Here is a 21,051-nt window from a genome sequence, read left to right on the forward strand (position 1 = left end):
CCGTGGACACAGGAGGGGAGCGCGTGCAGCCGTCGGACCTCGTTCACGCCTGGGCCATTCCTTGGACACTTCCTCGCCCTTCACGGAGCCCCATTTCACCGCGGGGATGCCAGATTCCCCCTTTATTTTGAACACAATTTCTCCTGGACACTTTATTTTCTCCTTTTATGGACATTTTATCTTTAATATTATTTCCAATAAATGCCTCTCCAAGGCTTGATGCCACACCACTGTGTCTGTCTTTTGCTCACCCCGCCGCAGTGGCATAGTGTGTTTTTGACCTAAAAATGAAGATTCCATCGTAATTTACTGACCCTCAAATTGTTCGAAAACCGCGTATTTTTTTTTTTTTTTTTTTTCTGTGAAACTCAAAAGAAGGCAGACAGCCTCAGTCAACTTTCACTTTCATTTTATGGAAAAAAATATATATAATGGAAGTGAATGGTGACTGAAGCTGTCAGTTTCTAACAACCCTAATATCTGCTTTTGTTTTCCACAGAATAAATGGAACAAGAGTGTGTGTAAATGATGAAAGAATTTTTTATTTTGGGGTGAACTAACCTTTTAAACAGTAACATTGATTAAATTGAAGCTGTTTATTTCTAATGTAGTTAGACATACAGAAACAATAAAATGATCATGGCTACCTGTATAACTCATGTAGTTGTTGTAAGGTGTGTTTTTGTATTGGGTAAGACCACAAGTATCGTTGACTGGATCAGGGTCGTGGCAAGCTTTAGACTTTGGTGTTGGCGCTGTATCGGCACACAGATCTCCTGTCTCCATGGATGCGGTGGTCTCTTGACAAGGATCGTCACATGACTCACGTTCACTCACACCCCTAAAAACATGGTAGAGTCCCAAAATATGGCCCATTTCATGGATCATGGTGTTGTTGTGTCCTTTTGTGCCAAAGTAGGCGGGGTTAAGTATCATTCCTCCTGAAATGACACAAATGGACTTCTCTAAAACATACAAGTGACCTCAGAAAACATTAAAGTATATACATATATATATATATATATATATATATATATATATATATATATATATATATATATATATATATAGTGTCAGGGCATTACTGATGTAAAAAAACAGCACCATCACTATTTGGAAAAAAAAAAAGAAAAAAGTCATTTTTGATCAAATCTAGACAGGCCCCATTTCCAGCAGCCATCACTCCAACACCTTGAGTAATCATGCTAAATTGCTAATTTGGTATTAGAAAATCACTTGCCATTATATCAAACACAGTTGAAAGCTATTTGGTTCATTAAATGAAACTTAACATTGTCTTTGTGTTTGTTTTTGAGTTGCCATAATATGCAACAAAACTGGCAAGACTGGCATGTCTTAACGTCAACATTAGGTCAAAAATGGCAAAAAAAAAAAAAAAAAAAAAAGTAACAACTTTCTCTAGAAACTCATCAGTCTATCATTGTTTTGAGGAATGAAGACTATACAATGCTTGAAATTGCCAAAAAAACTGAAGATTTCATACAAAGGTGTACACTACAGTCTTCAAAGACAAAGGACAACTGGCTCTAACAAGGATAGAAAGAGATGTGGAAGGCCAGATGTACAACTAAACAAGAGGATAAGTACATCAGAGTCTCTAGTTTGAGAAATAGATGCCTCACATGTCCTCAGCTGACAGCTTCATTGAATTCTACCCGCTCAACACCAGTTTCATGTACAATAGTAAAGAGAAGACTCAGGGTGCAGGTCTTATGGGAAGAATTGCAAAGAAAAAGCCACTTTTGAAACAGAAAATCAAAAAGAAAAGGTTAGAGTGGGCAAAGAAACACAGACATTGGACAACAGATAATTGGAAAAGAGTGTTTTGGATCTTAACCCCATTGAGCTTTTGTGGGATCACCTAGACTGTAAGGTGCGTGAGAAGTGCCCAACAAGACAGCCACATCTATGGCAAGTGCTTAAATAATTTATAAATTAAGTAAGACTAAATTGGTTCTCTGGTCTTTGCTAGCAGAGGCAGTGCAGAGTGGGGGGCTTGCAGGTGCTTCAGCCTCCCCAAGAAAGTCCATAGCACACCCATAGCACCCCCAAAATATTTCATTTGGAAGCAATTGTATACAGGCTACATTTTAATAAATAAATAAGTTAATAATTTAAAACAACAATTAAATTTTAAAAAATATAAATCATTACACTTGCGTCATTCGCACAGTGTTATGTGGCGTGAATTACAGCTACGGTCGCTGTCGCACTCACCTGAAGATCGTAACATTTAGTCACAAAAATGGAGCGGCTCCTTGTGCCAAATACGCGCACGTTTCCAGTGGGAGTGAGGCTAAAGGTATTAATATAAGCTTACCCCCTTCCGAGATGGAGAACTGGTCAGACTCTGACAGCTCGTTGGACACAGAGCAGTCCATCACCATGATGGCAGCTAGCACAACTGCAAGTTTCAGTCACGTTAGCAACACAAAGTCAAGTGCTAGCGGACCTATGGATGTTAGACAGAATCCAAATGAAGGACAAAGGTGCCCTGTTTGCATACACCCAACCCAGCAGTACTACTTATCTGCTTTTGCAGCCCTAGTCTCCCAGCCTGATCAGGCTGGTCTATTCACTGGTTTTGGGCACTTTAGGGTTTTAGGACTTTAGGCTTCTTTGATCAGCTGGCCAATGAGCTAAACCAGTTGAACACAGCTGGGCAAAAATGGGAAACCAGCTTAAACCATTAAAGTCCAGCAAACCCTCTTAGGCAGGTTTAAACTTTTAAAAGAGGTTAAATTAACTTAATCTCAATGCCAGAAGTCTGTAAGTATGTCCAATTTATGTATTTGGAAATACTGCTGCATAAAACAGTATGCACTATCCTGTAAATTGGGACCACCACAGTATGAATTACCAGGAACAAGAGTGCATCTATTAATTACTGTTGTATTCCTTAATGTTGTACCCATTTTCCGAACATTACAATGCATTAAACTCTCCACACCATCTGGGGAATACTACATTGGCATCTGGTTTTATAACAAGCTTATGCAATAAAAACCTTAAACGATGTGACATTTATAACTGCTTAACAGCCATGCTGAGATTAAAAAGGAAATGCAAAACGATATTAGTACCAGCCTTTGAAATCATTTGTGTAATGTTTGCTATATTGACCCTGTAGTTACTGCATGTTATTAGGTTTTAAACAAAAACACAATTTGTTTACTAATTAAATACAGAGGTTGGTTTATGTGGCCATCTGTAAAACTCTCCTAGAGACATTTTCTATCGATTTGTGCTTCACCACAGACAGGCCAGTTTAGTGCAGCAGATAGTAAAGATTTGAGAGAAAGATCTTTTTATTTAAGAAACACCCATGTTTTATGGGGAGTTCTGCCAAATGTATAGAGTTTGGCGAAACACATCTGACAGACACAGATCATTTACAGTTATACCACAAGATCAGCAATCCATGCAATGGTCTGCTTTCACTTAAATCATTCAGAGCAGTAGTTTGACCTTGTCCCTCAATATAGGACATCAAGGTACTTTCACAAATAACATTGTGATTTATGTGGAATTAAAGCAGGAAATGCTGCAGCCCAAACCCACGCCATAAACCTCAGCCTACTAATTTACGAGAAACTAATCTCACTTTTTAACCTCCACGCAGGTCCACCGAAACATTTGTGGACAAAATCATCTTGGAGCTGAAGATTGTAGCTGACATGACAGTAAATCAAATGCAGAGGTGGATTAGGGACATAAAAAGAATGTAGCCATATCTCTCCTGTAGGAAAATTCAAAGCAGTGCAGTCAGTCATTCATGAATTCCATTTACCATTGGCTGAGACCACCTTTGGAACCTCTTTTAACCGTTCAAGCTGACCCAAAACAAAGCTAATTTTTGAATCTAGGGTTCAATACGTTGGGCATTCCTTTTTATGATGACTCAGTGGTTCATCCTCCCTCACTGGCCTGTCGTGCTCTATGTGTTCATAGAGAAAAAGGTAGAGAGCAAGGTTGTGGCAGATCTTGAAACCAACTGCCCTCTGTAAATGGGATGGGTATTGGAATACAATTCTTCTCAACTCTTCTTAAATCATTAAAGAAATGGACATGTAGAGAAAGAATATATACCATTGTGGGGATTTAAATCTGTTATAAATCTGTGGAGAGGTTTAAAATATAATTTAAAATTCATTAAAAGAAATGTATTTATTTGAAATAAATTATTTTGCATGCTAATTCATTACCAAATTCAAGGTAATCAAAAGCAAGTTGGGACTGATTACTTATGCCAATATCAGTTTTAAAGTTCACATTCTATGCACTGGCCAAAATTACATCATTAACAAAAGCTATAACCCAAGAAGCCAAGACCAAAATGTCAGATCATGCATCCTGAACTAATGAGTGGTGGGCTTATATGTGAAACCTTCCTGCTTGAGAGAAATCTCCTTTTTAAAGGAGCTGGATCTAACTTAGACCATTCTGCTTTAATGAGCTCTAAAACACAGCAACAACAAGTACTATAAAATCAGCTGGCAGTTAAATGGAGATGGCAACAGGGTAATACCCTTCTTTTGTTTTTGTTTGGTTGTTGTCGAGTTCATTTTCTTCTCTCCCAGTGGAAGGACCTAATGATTAAGGGGAGATCTACAGAGAAATCTATGCGTGCTGCAAGTGTTTTCTTTAATGCTCAAGATTACGACCCAAGAACAAGGAGGAAGAGACAAGAATGTGTTTCTTTTAAGAAAAGATTTATAGTGTTTGAAAAAAGCAAGTCATGACAGAAAAGATCTATGATCTATGGCACTAGACACACACACACACACAAAAAAAAAAAAAAAAAAAAAAAACATGTGCTGAGGGAATACTGACAGGAAACAGGACCTTAAAGAGATAGTTCACCTATTTATTTATTTTTTATTATTATTTTTTTATTATTATTTTTATTCATTAAATCATTTCATTATATCAACTAAATTATCAGCCTAAGGTTGTTCCAAAGCTTGTGAATTTTCTTCTTCCATGAAATAAATGAGGAAGATGTTAGGCAGGATGTTAAGGGAACTCAGTCATTCACTTTCATTGTATGGAGAAAAAATGATCAAATGAAAGTGTATGGTGGCAGACGCTAACATTCTGCCTAACACCTCCTTTTGTGTTCCATGTAAGAGAGTTAGTCATACAGGTTTGAAACAACATGAGGGTGAGCAAATATTGCTAGAATTTTCATTTTTGGGTGAAATATGCCTTTAACATTTAGACATTGCTTGTGAAGATGGTAGAACAGACCCAGTATGGATGGTTTGGAGAATAGGAGGCAGATTTAGATGGTAATCTTACCTTGATGAGTGAGGGCTTCTTTGGCCCATGGCCAGGTGGCAACGCCAGCAAGCTCCTCACGTGCTGAATTATTAGCGAAGAACACATTGAGTGTGTCTGAACTGCTCAGATGAAGCAGATCCTTCAGTTCCTTCACACTCAGGTAAGTCCTGCAAAAGATATTTCCAGTCACAGTCAAGCAACTTCACATGTAAAACAAGAGTTGTTCTTAAAGGAAGTGCCATAAACATGTTCTCCACCAGTGGCATTTGGGCATGTTAAGGCCCATGTTAATGTAATACTGTATTTTCTAGATTCCATTTCATTTATTAACTTTAAATCTGGTGGGCTACAACAAGTCTACTGCCTGTTAACACTGAAGATTTCAGCAAACATTTTTCTCATGGCATATGAAGTTCTATTCTAAAAACTTGACTTGTCAGTGGCTGCTCCTACAGCATTGGTAATAATGATAGAAGATGATTAAATTTTATAAAATCATACAAGTTTGCTTGTACAAAATCTTACGACTTAATAAATGAACCAACTAGCAATGTTATTTACAAAGTTTAACCCTTAACCCAAACCTAAACCTCACTATAAAGTGTAACTTGCTACCAAAACCCTAAACGTAACCATGATTTTATTTGAAAAATCACTGTTGTGTACCAAAGAAGAAAGAAAACATCAGGTTTTGGAACAAGCCAAGGGAATCATATTACATGTTATTGACATACTGTACATAAGCCATTTCTATTGCCTATATACTGTAAATATGGAATGAGTAAACAAATTTGTTCACAGATGTTTCTTTTCTTAAAATAAAATGTTGGATAGGAGGCTAGCTAAAATGTTATGCCTGTACTATATCGATTGGAAATTCTATTTGTTGTTTGATTGGTCTCTATGGGAATCAGATGTTACCTTTTTGTATGAGCCAAGTCTTACGATATCTTACGATTTTGCCATCTCATTCGAATTATTACAAGTTGTCATGATACTATGTTGCTTTTATCATGTCGGTCACCACACATTGCTTTATGTCTGTAGTTTACTGAAATCGACATTTAAGCATGTGATCATTTTGCTGTCACAGTATATACGCCACTTACTGTAGATACCACCTTTTGCATCATAAAAACGGCTCTAGACAGCCTGGGATCTTAAGATCATCAGAAGCCAGTAACTGGGAATTTCATAGGCATTGTAAGGGAACTAGCATAGAATATGGAAGATGTCGCATACATGTTTTTAACTTCGCCTCTTGATGTTCATGAGCGGTTTTAATAAAAACAGTCATAAAAAAAAAATCACTTTGTGTCACAATGATTAGAGATTACAATTGTTTAAACTGGTTATGGCGTGTGGAACGATAGCTGTCTTGAATTCCACTCCCAGCTGTGTTAAATCACCATAGAGGTGCTTTGATGTGTGATGTTAACTCATTTCACTTTGGAATATGTCACATGTCATTTTTCTCTTTTGTGTTCATAGCTGCTAAGCCTTTGCACCTTATATCACTGGCCTGTTGGTTTGAAGAGGTCCAGCTCTTATTGTCCCTTGGATCATGCAGAAGGGTCTAGCCCATTAGCGGAACCACCCACTGTTTCTTGGAGCCATTCCATGTGAGAATATACCAAGTATATTGCTTCTTATGTCATTTTTTATTAAAAAAGCAAAGACTGAGCCAATCTACTTGAGTGCTCCAGTTCCCCTAAATCCCTCCAATAGGGCTTATTCTGCAAAATAGTTCAAATGATTTAACAATTCATATTCACGTGGTATGACTTCAAGTTGAGGAATGTGGTGTTCCAAATGTGTTCTGGAACAAAATAAGCACTACAACTATGTTTTGGGCCATTTCGTTCCTACATTGTGAATCATTGTTGAGAGACAAATAAGGTCACTCAGAAACAAGATACCGGCAATAAAACATATCTTTAGAAGCTTTTAAAAAGTATGACTGCTATAAAGTTTGCATTTTACAGTTATGTATTTGGAGTCAACTGATGACCGGTGATTTAATTTTTACTAGGGGTGTGCAGCACAGCCATTATCTGTATTTGTATCTGTATCTGTTACTGTCGCTTAATTATCGGTATCTATTCTGATAGAACTGAATGTGGGTGGGGCATAAACCGTAATTGCGACAAAACTAAATGAAACACCTATTTTTAAAATGTAACTCTACTATATGTATAGTTTCTATAAATAAAATATGCCTTGTATATATAAAATATGCCAATTCATATTAATAGCCTAATAAAAATAATAATAATTATTATTACTATGAGTATTATTATTATTGTGCTATTATTATTTCATTATTATTTTTTTTTTCTTACCAGATGAAGCTGAATATGTAGGCTCATGAACTGTAGAATATGTTGTTAACTGAGGCACGAGGTGTCAACTATTGTGAATGTCAAGCACACATTTTGCAGAGAACATTAAATATAAACATTCAAATAAATTAGTATAAATCAATATAGCTTACAAATAGGTGAAAGTCCCATAAATATATCAGGAATTTTACACTCAAGGCTGATTTGTGCACACATATTTTAGCATATTGTGGAGGACATTATTATTTAGTTAAATTACATGTACAGAATTAGCTAAATAGTGGGAAAGAATAATAGTCTAATAATAATAATAATAATAATAATAATAATAATAATACGATAACATTTTCAAATTTAGTACAGTTTAAAGGGAGGGGGAAAAGAAAGTTTCTTTGTATCACATGAGCAGGAATATTCTGAATAGATGTACACTTTATGGAGCATTTAAACCTTTATGGAGCATTAAACTTTTTTGGATAATGTCTTAACCAGATACTTACCTTAATCGGTGATGTGAAAATAAATGTGGACAACTTTTAGAGGAGAATAGACGAGTTCCATTGTGAAATCATCACTTCAGGTCAGGAATTTAACATCGCGCTCAGGTTGGTTTATAAATGAATATATGGAAATTATTATGTGTGAATTGTGTGATACATTAATATAGACATTTTAAGGAGTGGAAAATGTAGCCTATATGATTTAGTTGTAACGTTCAGGCTGGGCAGAGCAAGCATGAGCAGGATGAAGATGATGACGAGATGAATGAGAAAACCCAAATGCAGTTAATTGTGCAGTGCCAACAAAACAAAAGAAACATAAACGACTTGGCTTGACTTGACAACATTACACCAAAACAATACTTGACCAAAAGACAATGGCAAACATGAGGGCTTAAATACATGGGTAACCACATGACATAGACAACCAATGACAAGACTAAACTAATGAACATGATAACAAGATACTAAAACATGAACCAATGACACTACAAGACTGATAACGAGTTAACAAGACAATAAACCAATGAGAACAAGACACATGAACATGGAGGAAAACAGGGAGCTGGGGGGGGTGGTCCTTGAGGCATGGCCTGGCGAGACAGGACGTGGAGCATGGCCTGGTGAGATAGGGGTGGGAGCAGGAGACCAGGGCAGGGCCAATGGCCAGAGAAATGGCTCCAGGAAAAGAGCAGGGTCTGGTGGTTTGGGTTGTGGCTCCAGGAAGGGAACAGGGTCCGTCGGTTTGGGAGTTGACCACAGGGCAGGGACAGGGTCAAGAGGCGGCCACAGGACAGGGGCAGGGTCAAGAGGCCTGGGAGGCAGCCACATGACAGGGTCAGGAGGCAGCCACAGGGCAGAGGAGACAGAGTTCTGGGCTGTTGCCACTGGACAGGGTTCAGGAGGGAGAGTCGTGGGAGGCTCGATGAAGGAAGGTGGAGCTGTGGCAGGCTCAGGGAAGGAGCCGTGGCAGTCTCAGGGGTCATGGCGACTTGGAATGACGGGATAGGCGTGCCGACTTGACAAGGCGGGGTAGACGTGGCGACATGGCAAGGCGGGGCTGCTTGACTAGGCATGGCAGGCATAATGGCTTGGCTTGACATGGTATGACATGACAAGGCAGACGTGGCTACATGGTATGACGTAGTTGACGTGGCAACATGGCAAGGCAGGGCTTCTTGACTAGGCATGGTAACATGGCATGATGTGGCAGGCGTGGCTACATGGTATGACGTAGTTGACGTGGCAACATGGCAAGGCAGGGCTTCTTGACTAGGCATGGTAACATGGCATGATGTGGCAGGCGTGGCAACATGGCATGATGTGGCAGGCATCGCAACATGGCATGATGTGGCAGGCGTCACAACATGGCATGACGTGGCAGACATGGCAACATGGTATGACGAGGTAGGAATGGAAGGTATGGCAACATGGCATGACGTGGCAGATGTGGCAACATGGCATGACGAGGCAGTTGTGGCAACATGGCATGACGAGGTAGGCATGACAACATGGCATGACGAGGCAGGCGTGACAACATCGCATGACGTGGCAGACATGGCAACATGGCATGACGAGGTAGGAATGGAAGGCGTGGGTGTATTGTATGTTCATAAAGTGACACAAAGCTCAATTTGCTATTTTTCTGAGAAACAGGTCATTGTGCTAATATGTTTCTGAAGCACTTCTATTTCTCAGTGCAATGTCTAAACAAAGTTTGGAAATTCCACCAGCAGGTGGCAATAAAGTTCATGTCCAAACTCTGAAAATACAGTGAAATATCAAATTATGTCCCTGACAATCACAACATTTTTGTTAAACAAGATTTGTGTTAAACATTCTAGAGGTCATTGCTTATTTTTCGATTATTAGTAGTAGTAGTACGTTACGTAATTTCTGGTACTGAACTGTGGGTGCTGCCACAAAAAAGTAGAATCTCAATGTCACAAAAAAAATCCCGCAAGCTAAAAAACTCCAGCTTGGCTTTATCCCCCTCCCGGATGATTAGGACAATTCAACGCTGGGCGTGCATCCTCACAGCCCGGCCACGCCCTCCTCACAATCACAAATCATAAATTATACATATTATTAATTAAATTCATATTAGATAAATGTATTTTGAGTGCAATTTAACTTGCTATAAAATTAACATATATATATATATATATATATATATATATATATATATATATATATATATATATATATATATATATATATATACAGTGCATTCAGAAAGTGTTCAGACCCCTTCATTTTTTTCACATTTTGTTATGTTGCACCCTTATGCTAAAATGCTTTATTTATTTATTTTTTCACATTCATTTACACTCTATATGCCCATAATGACAAAGCAAAAACCAGATTTTTGATAACTTTGCAAATTTATTAAAAAGAAAAAACTGAAATATCACATTGACATAAGTATTAAGAGCCCTTGCTATGGCACTTGAAAGTTAGCTCAGGTGCATCCCATTTCTCTGGATCATCTTTGAGATGTGTCAACACTTTTATTGGAGTCCACCTGTGGCAAATTCAATTGACTGGACATGATTTGGAAAGGCACACACCTGTCTATATAAGGTCTCACAGCTGAAAATATCATATAAAAAAAAAAAATAAATAAATAAAAAAAAAAACAGGCCATGAGGTCAAAAGGAACTGCCTGTAGAGCTCATAGACAGGATTGTGTCAAGGTATAGATCTGGGGAAGGCTACAAAAACATTTAGGCTGCATTAAAGTTTCCCAAGAGCACAGTGACCTCCATCATTCTTAAATGGAATAAGTTTGGAACAATCAGGACTCTTCCTAGAGCTGGCCACCTGGCCAAACTGAGCAATCGGGGGAGAAGGGCCTTGGCAAGAGAGGTGACTAAGAACACCCCGATGGTCACTCTGGTTGAGCTCCAGAGATCATGTTTGGAGATGGAAGAAACTTGCAGAAGGTCAGTCAAAACTGCAACACTGCACCGATCGGGGCTTTATGGCAGAGTGGCCAGACGGAAGCCTCTCCTCAATGCAAGACACCAAAAAGCACCTAAAGGACTCAGACTGTGAGAAACAAGATTCTCTGGTCTGATTAAATGAATATTGAACTGTTTGGCCTCAATTCCAGGTGACATGTCTGGTGGAAACCAGGCACCGCTCATCACCTGCGCAATACCATCCCAACAGTGAAGCATGGTGGTGGTAGCATCATGCTGTGGGGGTGTTTTTCAGCAGCTAGGACTGGGGGACTGGTCAGGGTTGAAAGAAAGCTGAACGCAGAAAATACAGAGATATCCTTAATGAAAACCTGATCGACAGTGCTCAGGACCTCAGACTGGGCCGAAGGTTCACCTTCCAACAGGATAATGACCCTAAGCACACAGCCAAGACAATGAAAGAGTGGCTTAGGGACAACTCTGTGAATGTCTTTGAGTGGCCCAGCCAGAGCCAGGACTTGAACCCACCGACAGTCCCCATCCAACCTGACAGAGCTTGAGATGATCTGCAGAGAAGAATGGCATAGAATATGCAAATCCAGGTGTGCAAAGCTTGTCACATCATACCAAAAAATAATTTAGGCTGTAATTGCTTCCAAGGGTGCTTCAACTAAGTACTGAGTTAAGGGTCTGAATACTTATGTCAATGTGATATTTTAGTTGTTTCTTTTTAAATAATTTGCAATGTTATCAAAAATTTATTTTTTTATTTTTTCTTTTTTTTTCTTTTTTTTCTTTTTTATTATGGGGTATGGAGTGTAGATTGATGTGAAAAAAATGTAATATTTAAAGCATTTTAGTATTAGGCTGCAACATAACAAAATGTGAAAAAATGAAAGGGTTTGAATAATTTCTGAATACACTGTGTGTAAATGTATGTATGTATATATATATATATATATATATATATATATATATATATATATATATATATATATATATATATATATATATATATGTATGTATATATATATATATATATATATATATATATATATATATATATATATATATTACTGTGCCAACCGACCCCATGTTGAATAACATGATTTTAGTCGTTAAATAAATTTAGGAACTAGTTTTAATGAGATTTAATGTGCCAGTTTTTTACACAAACAGATACTCCCGCCCCAAGCTCACACCATTAGTTGAACAAGTAGACATGTCAGACCGCTCAAACAAACCTATGCAATGTTTTAAAAGCTCCACAGTACCAAAATGTACACACACATTTGAAGCAAACACAATCCTTTTGAATAACACAGTAGAACGAAATTGATATATTTAAACAGGTGTTTTCAAAGCCACAGATCAAAGGATTTGCATATCTTCCAGCATAATAATAAAAAAAAGAAATGAATACATAATCAATAACTGCAAAATGCAAATGCTTTTAAATTACTACAGAAAAGAGTTATCAGGTAGTCCAGTTCAATTGGCTTAAATATCAGATCTAAAATGCCTTTGCTTTCTTCTTATTCCATTTCTGGAGCTTGCCAAAATGCACCTGGTGGTTCCCCATGTGCTGTTTCTCTCTGCTTGAACAACAAATTTGTGTAGTGACAGCCATTGGCAAGAATTCATGCTCCACTGCCCAGCGTCAGATACCTGGGCTATAACTCACATGGCAAAACATTAAAATCCCAGACCTCCATATTAAAAAGCACACTATACTATTGCCAACAAACTGTCATCCCTGCATTAATTCGCTGCAAACTCTGGACTGCACCCTAAGCAATACACTCTTCCAGCATGGTAAGGAAAGACCTCTCTAAGGACTCACTCCATGAGACCATGGTTAATCCGGTCCTGTTGGCTATTAGCATGTCTTCTTATTGACACATCATATTTAAAGGAACCCAAGTACACTGAATGACTGAGAAGTAAGCCTTTGGGTTCTTTAGAGGCTTTTGAGTGAGGTGCCAAGGACAGTATGCTACTCTAGGTCACCACTACTACAAACTGTTGGCATTGGTAGAAATAGTGTTGATGTAGTTCAAGTGTGTTCATCTAATCTATTATCCACCAGTCTTGACAGTACGTTTTATAATGGCTTACTCTACCATTTTACCTTCTTTCCATTCTCTGTTACTGAGATATGAACAGAAAGAAACTGTCTGCCTGTGGAGTTTGGCTATAAACCTGCTGTTGTCCTCTTAAAAATTAAAAACAACTTTCAAGTGTTTCTCAGACCACCGTCCAATTGTATCTTTGGGGCACAATTAATCTCGGTTAACTGTTAGCAGATAGCAGCTTCTGAAGAAAAGCTTTCTCAAGCAACCATAAAATGACACCAGCTGGTGGGTAGTGCCCTGTTGCTGAGCCTGGCCAGAGACTATTTAGCAGAGACGGGCCACTTCTATTTAAATGAATGGGAGAAATTGGAACGCCCAGCCAAGAGGCTCTAGCGCGGATGCAGAAAGGAAGTCCCGCCTTACAGGTAAAAGAGCCAATCACCTTTTAGATACAGACACTACCTGTCAATCAACTTGCTAATGCCAAAGTCTTTCTAGTAAGTCAGTCCACTGTCGGCCAATGCTCCCAGGAGTCTATTTCCAGTCATGTCGGTGCAGCTCCTATCTACTTGAATGGGACCACCGAAATCTCAAAAATTGCTTGCCAAGCTTATGTTTAAACGACATATTTCAAATCAGCAGTAAAATCTGACAACACTGGTATCATAAATTGCATTTCTTTACCTCATATACTGTACACTAAAAAGCGCAATTTTCCCTGCTTGTATAGCTAACGTGCATGCGCATTTTCGAGTTGATTGACAGGTGATGTTTGTATCTAAAATATGATTGGCTCTTTTACTTTTAAGGCGGGACTTCCTTCTTACATCCATTGACCACTGGTGCATAGAGCTCCTTTGTTGGGCGTTCCAATTTCTCTCCCGTTCATTTTAATACAAGTGGTTTGTCTCTCATAAATAAATAGTCTCTGCTAATGCACATGCACATTAGCTGTACAAGCTGCGAAAATTTCCTGTTTTAGTGTAATATGAGGTAAAGAAGTACAATTTATGATTCCAATTTTATCAAATTTTATTGCTGATTTGAAATATGTTCTTTGATCGCAATCTTGACCAACCGTTTTTGAGATTTCGGTCATTCCCCATTCAAGTAGATAGGAGCTGCACTGGCATGACTTGAAATAGCCTCCCGAGAGTGTCCCAAAGACAGCCGACAGTGGACTGACTTGCTAGAAAGACTTTGGCCTGGCACCACACTTCCCATACTGCATCTGAAATTTTGTCATCTCACTGACCACACATCATTCATCCAGAAGATATAGAATAAAATTCAGGCTGAGTTTAAATAAACATGTATGTGAACATTCATATAAATATGCTGTAAGTACATAATCATGTAACCTATTTTTAGTTAGAAAGCAGAAATCTTACATTATTGCTCTGTTCCAAAACCTAGTGAGCCGCCTGTAGAAGCTGCTTCAAAAGGTATGTATCTTAACTGTGCTGCCTCCTAAGATACATTGTTTTGCACAAATTCTAAAATGAAAGCAACCTCAGAACACATTGCAACGATCTTAGTACAAATAAATCCAGCATGACAGACAAGACAAGGCGAGAGAAATTGCAATTATAAACAAACTTACCTTTGATTAATTACTGAAATATACATATAAAGATAGATTGGTGTATAATTTTACCCAATTGTGTGTGCTAAATATATTTTATGCTAATTAGAGCAACATGCTAATGTCAAACTGAATTGAAATCAAGTCATATCACTATTTATATAAAGCAGAGTTGCTGCATATGTAGAGTGTCCCAAATCAGTCACTCATTAGGTTTTATGACCCTTAAGATGCTGATTAAAAAAGGCAGCTGCCTATGTAAACAGTAGGCAGTGAGTCAGTTTACTTAATTAAGGAACAGATAACATATTGTACTGTATGCTGTCTTAATGGTCAAATCTATACTCCAACAGCAACCTACGTAAAAGTATAAAAACAATCTTTGAGTTTTGTTGTATTCTATGTTTGCTGTTCATGCACTCCAAATACTTAATTAAAACATAGACTCAGTGGATTCCTAACACTGTTGTTCTGAATGATGCACTGTGTCACATCTGTACAACATATCATATCACATTTTTCAGCTAGATTACAGCACATGGATTTCTACTTATATCTGTACCACCAGAAAAATGAGAGACACTTGGACAAGCCATCACATAGACAGAATGGGAGAAAAATAATAATTCCTTTCACAATGAATAAAGCTGAAAGCTCTGGTTTTGTTGTTTAGCCACATTAAGTGTATACTTTGGCTCGGTTCTGTATCCAAGTTTTGCATGCTTTTTAAAGTTGTTCCCAAGGCCGATTTGTATGCTTTGCATGTTGGGTAATACAAAATGATCTGACAATCTTGACAATAAAAAAATGAACATGATTTCACAATAAGACACTTTGGTTTTCTTTTCCTGATGTTGTTGTGAGAACATTTAACAAGCGTATAACTTTTGTCACTTTCTTGAGCACAAAACAAGTACACATCCACAGCGAGGGATAGAGTTTGCTTTCATGAGTTTATTCTTGATTTCTGAGATCTAGTACTTCAAAGTAAGTTGTTTTGGTAAGAATGCATCTGTTAAGAACATACATGTACACGCAAAGTAGTTAATGACTCTACTACCTGTTCAATAGAATTTGAATTTCAACATACACAGTATAGGCTTTCTTACTTCCAGTAATTACCTTAATTATTATCAAATAATCTGTTGCACTTTAACTGCTATTGTCACTTGCTTAGGTCACATTTCAGTGTGTGTGTGTGTGTGTGTGTTTATATATATATATATATATATATATATATATATATATATATATATATATATTTTTTTTTTTTTTTTTTTCTAATGATTTATTTCTATATTTTATTTGCATCTCTTCTGTTATTAATTTTCTTCTATTTAAAGCTGAAATGTGTATTTTCTGCACTACTTGTAAAATAATCACTGTTTCAAACAGATTCCATAAAACTTCCCCTGTCTTCCATTGGTTGTACAAACAGAAAATGATGCCTTAAAACTCATGCTATTGGTTGGTCCAGTGTTGCTGTGTTGGATGGACGGTCCAATCAAACAAACAGAGTATGTTTAATAGTGCCATAGTTTTACAATTTTAGGTGAAATCGATCTACAAGTGGTTTACTTATATTTGACTCTTACACACATCCGCTTTAATGTCAATACTGGCAAGTGAAATTTCTTGTACTTTTGTACTAGCCGAATAAAGCTTCTAAAGTATAAAGAAGCAAGCAGAAGATTATGCAGACCTTGTTTTGAGACCAAAATGTGAACTGTATGTGCTCTGGCAAATCCTAGTAAATTTATGCAGTACATCTGCCTTTTTGGTTTAAAGTCAGTTGTCAAAGTGGAACCATACTGAAGCCCAAGCTCACCTGTGTGGAGACTCTGGATCAAAGCAGGTCTTTGTGACATCAGTGACCTCAGGATCACAGCAATCACCATCATCATAATCATTGTGAATCCGGTTGCACTCTGGGTTGCAGACTCCATCGTTCCTCTTCCAGATGTAGCAGGGCCCCATGCGCAAGCAATCACCCCCATCGTGGCCCGTGAGAGGATGGTCACATTCTGGATCGCAATGGCGGTTTCCCACCTTGGCAATATGGCAGTTACTGAGGATGAATCGGCGTTGTAGGGAGGAGTTGTAGATGGTGTGGATGCTGAGCTCCAAGGTGATGTTATAGGGTCGAAAGGCCTCTTCCAAGGCCAGGTGTTGCAGCTGGATCTGCTGCAGAGAGACCGTGGGATCACTGCCATCATCCTTACAGATATTCACGACACGGTAACGTAGGCGCTTCTCTGCTCTCAGTTGCCAGTGCTGGTTATAACTTAATGCAATATCTGCATTGTCACATATAGTCACACCACATGTAGGAGGCTGAAGTGGAGACAGACGCTGTTGCTCTGGAATGGGAAGTGCCACAATGGCTGGGTTGTGTCGGTCTTTGTAAGGCACCCACTGATGCTCTACCTCTGAGAAATCTGCCCATTGAGCCAAAAGGGGGTCTTGCCTCCCTGAATTGGGGTGGTGAACTTTAAAAACCTCTTCGTGAGAACGTACATATCCCCACAGTACAACACCTCCTAAATACCCTCGGAAACTATGTTTGTGATCAGACTGGTCCCCTCCCAGCAGAAACAGGCGACAGGTCTTGATATAGGAACTGTACAGGTCACCTGACTGTTGAGTGGTCTTGCCAACCTTGGAGCCATCTATGTAGAGCGCCATCATGTGGCCATCATAACTGGCCACCACATGAGTCCAGCTGTTAGGCTGGTAGCGATGATGTCCGGTGATCGTGGTGGATTTGTGTGCACGGTCTGTGCGAAGGGAGAAGAAAAACCTGCTATCTTTTCTTCCAGTAGGGTCTACGGTTTGAATACCGACAGACCAGCCTTTTTTACTGAAGGGATATGAGCAGTTGTCAAACACACCTAAAAGAGAGAGAAAAAAAAAAGAAGGAATCAATTAAAAAATATGGAAATTCATCAAACACTGTGCTTTAGTAATTGGCGCTCAATTATCTGAGGGGTTTAAGAGTTTAAGTCATTTCCATTCAACAAATCCACTGATATTCTCAGCCTCTTTTCATATGGAGCAGTCACATCTGGCAGCCAGATGTTCCGTCGAAGGACAGAGAGAGGTCAGGGAAACCCTTCACCCTCCCAGTACACACGTACATGCAAGTACATACACACTCAGACACATTATTCCCTGAATACTGGAGAAAGAGAGATGGGCAATTTGAAACAAAATATCCAGAGGGACATTGGACCACACTGAAATTTCATTCATTAAAAAGCCTGCAGACGTGTGAGTTTGTGAGTCTTTAGGCTTCAGTATGTGGCAATATTTCTGTGTATCAGCCCTGAAATAATTTGATTATTATTTGAAATTAAAGTTTCCAGAGCACTATCCACTTGGATGCTGTAGAAGAATATGTTATTGCTTAGATATTGCTCTTTCATGACTCAGCAGACTTAGAGTTCTCAGTCAGTCATGTCTCACAGTCTCACCTTTGTCTCAGAAGTTACTCCTAAAATTCTATATACCATGTTATACAGTGTATATATACAGTACATATGCATATATATATATATATATATATATATATATATATATACATACATATCAGTTGCAGCAGAAATTGAGATTTGTCAGACCAGACGATGTCTTTCCAATAGTCTACTGTCCAGTTTTGGTGAGCCTGTGCCCACTGCAGCCTCAGTTTCCTGTTCTTAGCTGACAGTAGTGGTACACAGAGGGGTCTTCTGCTGATGTAGCCAATCTGCCTCAATGTACGACCTGTTGTATGATCAGCTTAGCACCGTTGTAACATGTGGTTATTTGGGTTACTGTCAACTTTTTGTCTGCTTGGTCTATTCAGACATTCTCCTCTGACCTCTGTCATTAACAAGCCATTTCCCCCCCACAGAACTGCTGGATTTATTTATTTTTTGGCACCATTCTGGGTAAACTCTAGAGATTGTTGTGTGAGAAAAATCAGCAGTTACAGAAATACTCAAAGCAGCCTGTCTGGCACCAAAAATTATGCCATGGTCGAAATCACATTTTTCCCCCATTCTGATGGTTGATGTGAACATCAACAGAAGCTCCTGACCTGTATCTGCACTATTTTATGCATTGCACTGCTGCCACAATATTGGCTGATTAGATAATCGCATTAATACCTAGGTGTACCTAATAAAGTGGTCGGTGAGTGTGTCTTAATATAGTCATTGTTTAAATAAAATAAAATAAAAATTGTGTGTAGTACTCATTTACCACTGACTAGTCATCACTGTACTCTAAGCACAGGTGGGCTGGGACATAAAAAGTGATACATAGCCTAAGTTAATTGTCAGATGTTCAAAATGTAACATTTGGAAGGAAGTCACGAGAGCTGATCTAAGTACAGCGAAACAGTATTTAATAAAATAAACAAATTACAGAATAATGGGGTAAACACAGGAACAAAAGAAACATCCACGATGGGAAAACACAGGAACAAAAGAAACATCCATGATTGGAACTGATCAATAAACAGGAGGTCAAAACACATAAGAACTGACAAAGACTAAGCAAACAACAGGGCATTAAATACACAATGGGTAATGAGTAAATGAAAGTCAGGTGAAAACAATCGGGGACAGCTGGCAGTGATGAGGGCAGGGAATTATGGGAAGTGTAGTCCATGGGAAACAGATGACAGGGCAAAACACAAGGTAAACAACAGAGAATCATGACACAAAATATTTCACTAAAATAATAACTATCATGTGATTACGAGAAGTCATTTAATGACATAATATCTCATTATGAGAAAAATCTCATGATTATGAGAAATTATGTTATTTTTATTGCATAATATCTTGTTATTACAAGAAAAGATGTTTTACAACATCTCGTTATTATGAGAAAAGACGTCATTTTTATCACAAAATATCTCGTTATTACAAGGAAAGGTGTAGTTTTATGACATAATATCTTGTTATTATGAGAAAAGTTGTCATTTTTATGACATAACTATCTCATGATTACAAGAAATAATGTTGTTTATATTGCATAATATCGTGTTATTGCAAGAAAAGATGTTTTACAACAATATCTCATCATTACGAGAAAATATGTCATTTTTATCACATAATATCTTGTTATTACAAGAAAAGATGTCGTTTTTATGAGTAAAAACAATATTAAGTACAGTACGTGGCAGCATTGCACCACCGTACATTTGTGATTTGTCTCTCCTATGGGATTCTGCATTATCAGAGCCTCAGTTCTTATCTTACTGTTTTTTATTTGTCTCCCACTAAATAAAGGGCTCTTAATGTAATAGTAGTACCTCAGACTGAGCTGGAGTGCTGAGTCTGGATTAAGCAGGACTGTGCTGAAGAAATACTTGGTAATATCGTATGATTGATACTGTAGGTTCGGTAAGTGTATGTGTGTGTGTGTGTGTGTGTGTGTGTGTGAGAGAGAGAGAGAGAGAGAGAGAGAGAGAGAGAGAGAGAGAGAGAGAGAGAGAGAGAGAGAATTTTGAGACATTTTGCATAGTATCACTTATTAGTAAAAGAAAGGTTAGCACTGAAATGATCACTTCCAGTAAAGCCTTTGAACACTCATTTGGCAGAGTGTGGGACTTTTTAAAACTGGCTTTACAACAATTGATTTGTCCACTGATTATAAAAAGAAAGCTGTTGACCTAAGAAGGAGATGGAGAGAATGATCAACGAGATGCATGATTTCAGCGATGATGACGAACATGCCAATGTGTTATTGTACATCTTAACAATATCAAGATGATCTTTTCCTCTGGATGGTAGACACCCTAATTTGTTTAACGGTAAAGTGTGTAATTTTGTTTAATGTTTGATGCTTGAGTCCTTTCCTCCATCCCAGTTAATATGCAAAGACAACTATACTGCCCTACAAAGGCAAAATATAGTAACAACGGCAACACTGGTTTTAAAGTGGATTTTGTAGCTTTTGCAACTGTCACACTTCATTTTCTCTGAATCTCAGCATTGTTGAACCAAACCCATATGTCAAAGGACAGATCATTGTCTAGGAAATCCTTAATTTTTACAAAATGTGTAGTCATTGTGTTTTGTCTTTGCATGGTAGTTGAATTCATCAATAGGTTGATTGCCCCAAAAAGTGTAAACACTGTGACGTTATCAAAAAATTGCTCTGTTTTTGGAGTATCCCGGCTTAACCAATGGCATGAGTTTGGGAAGGGACTATGTTTTGTTTTTTTTTGCAATTCTGTCTGTGGTACACTGCTAGTGGTACACTTCACCTTCAAATTACATACTTCACCTTTAAGACGTTTACGGGACTGACTACACTAGGGCAATGCTG

At 38.1% G+C, this 21,051-nt stretch overlaps 1 protein-coding gene across 1 annotated transcript in view; it reads right to left on the reverse strand.

The window, feature by feature from the left end:
- Positions 1–21,051, reverse strand: part of LOC127441373 (pappalysin-2-like) — an 85,940-nt gene that overhangs the window by 62,041 nt on the left and 2,848 nt on the right. Inside the window, exons 2-4 of the mRNA XM_051698707.1 lie at positions 16,559–17,621; positions 5,323–5,471; positions 648–941 (exon numbers count right to left, since the gene is read on the reverse strand). Coding sequence (XP_051554667.1) covers positions 648–941; positions 5,323–5,471; positions 16,559–17,621 — 1,506 coding nt within the window. The remainder of the gene's footprint in view (positions 1–647; positions 942–5,322; positions 5,472–16,558; positions 17,622–21,051) is intronic.

The sequence above is a fragment of the Myxocyprinus asiaticus genome, chromosome 5 (genome assembly GCF_019703515.2).
Source record: "Myxocyprinus asiaticus isolate MX2 ecotype Aquarium Trade chromosome 5, UBuf_Myxa_2, whole genome shotgun sequence".
Lineage (NCBI taxonomy): Eukaryota > Metazoa > Chordata > Actinopteri > Cypriniformes > Catostomidae > Myxocyprinus > Myxocyprinus asiaticus.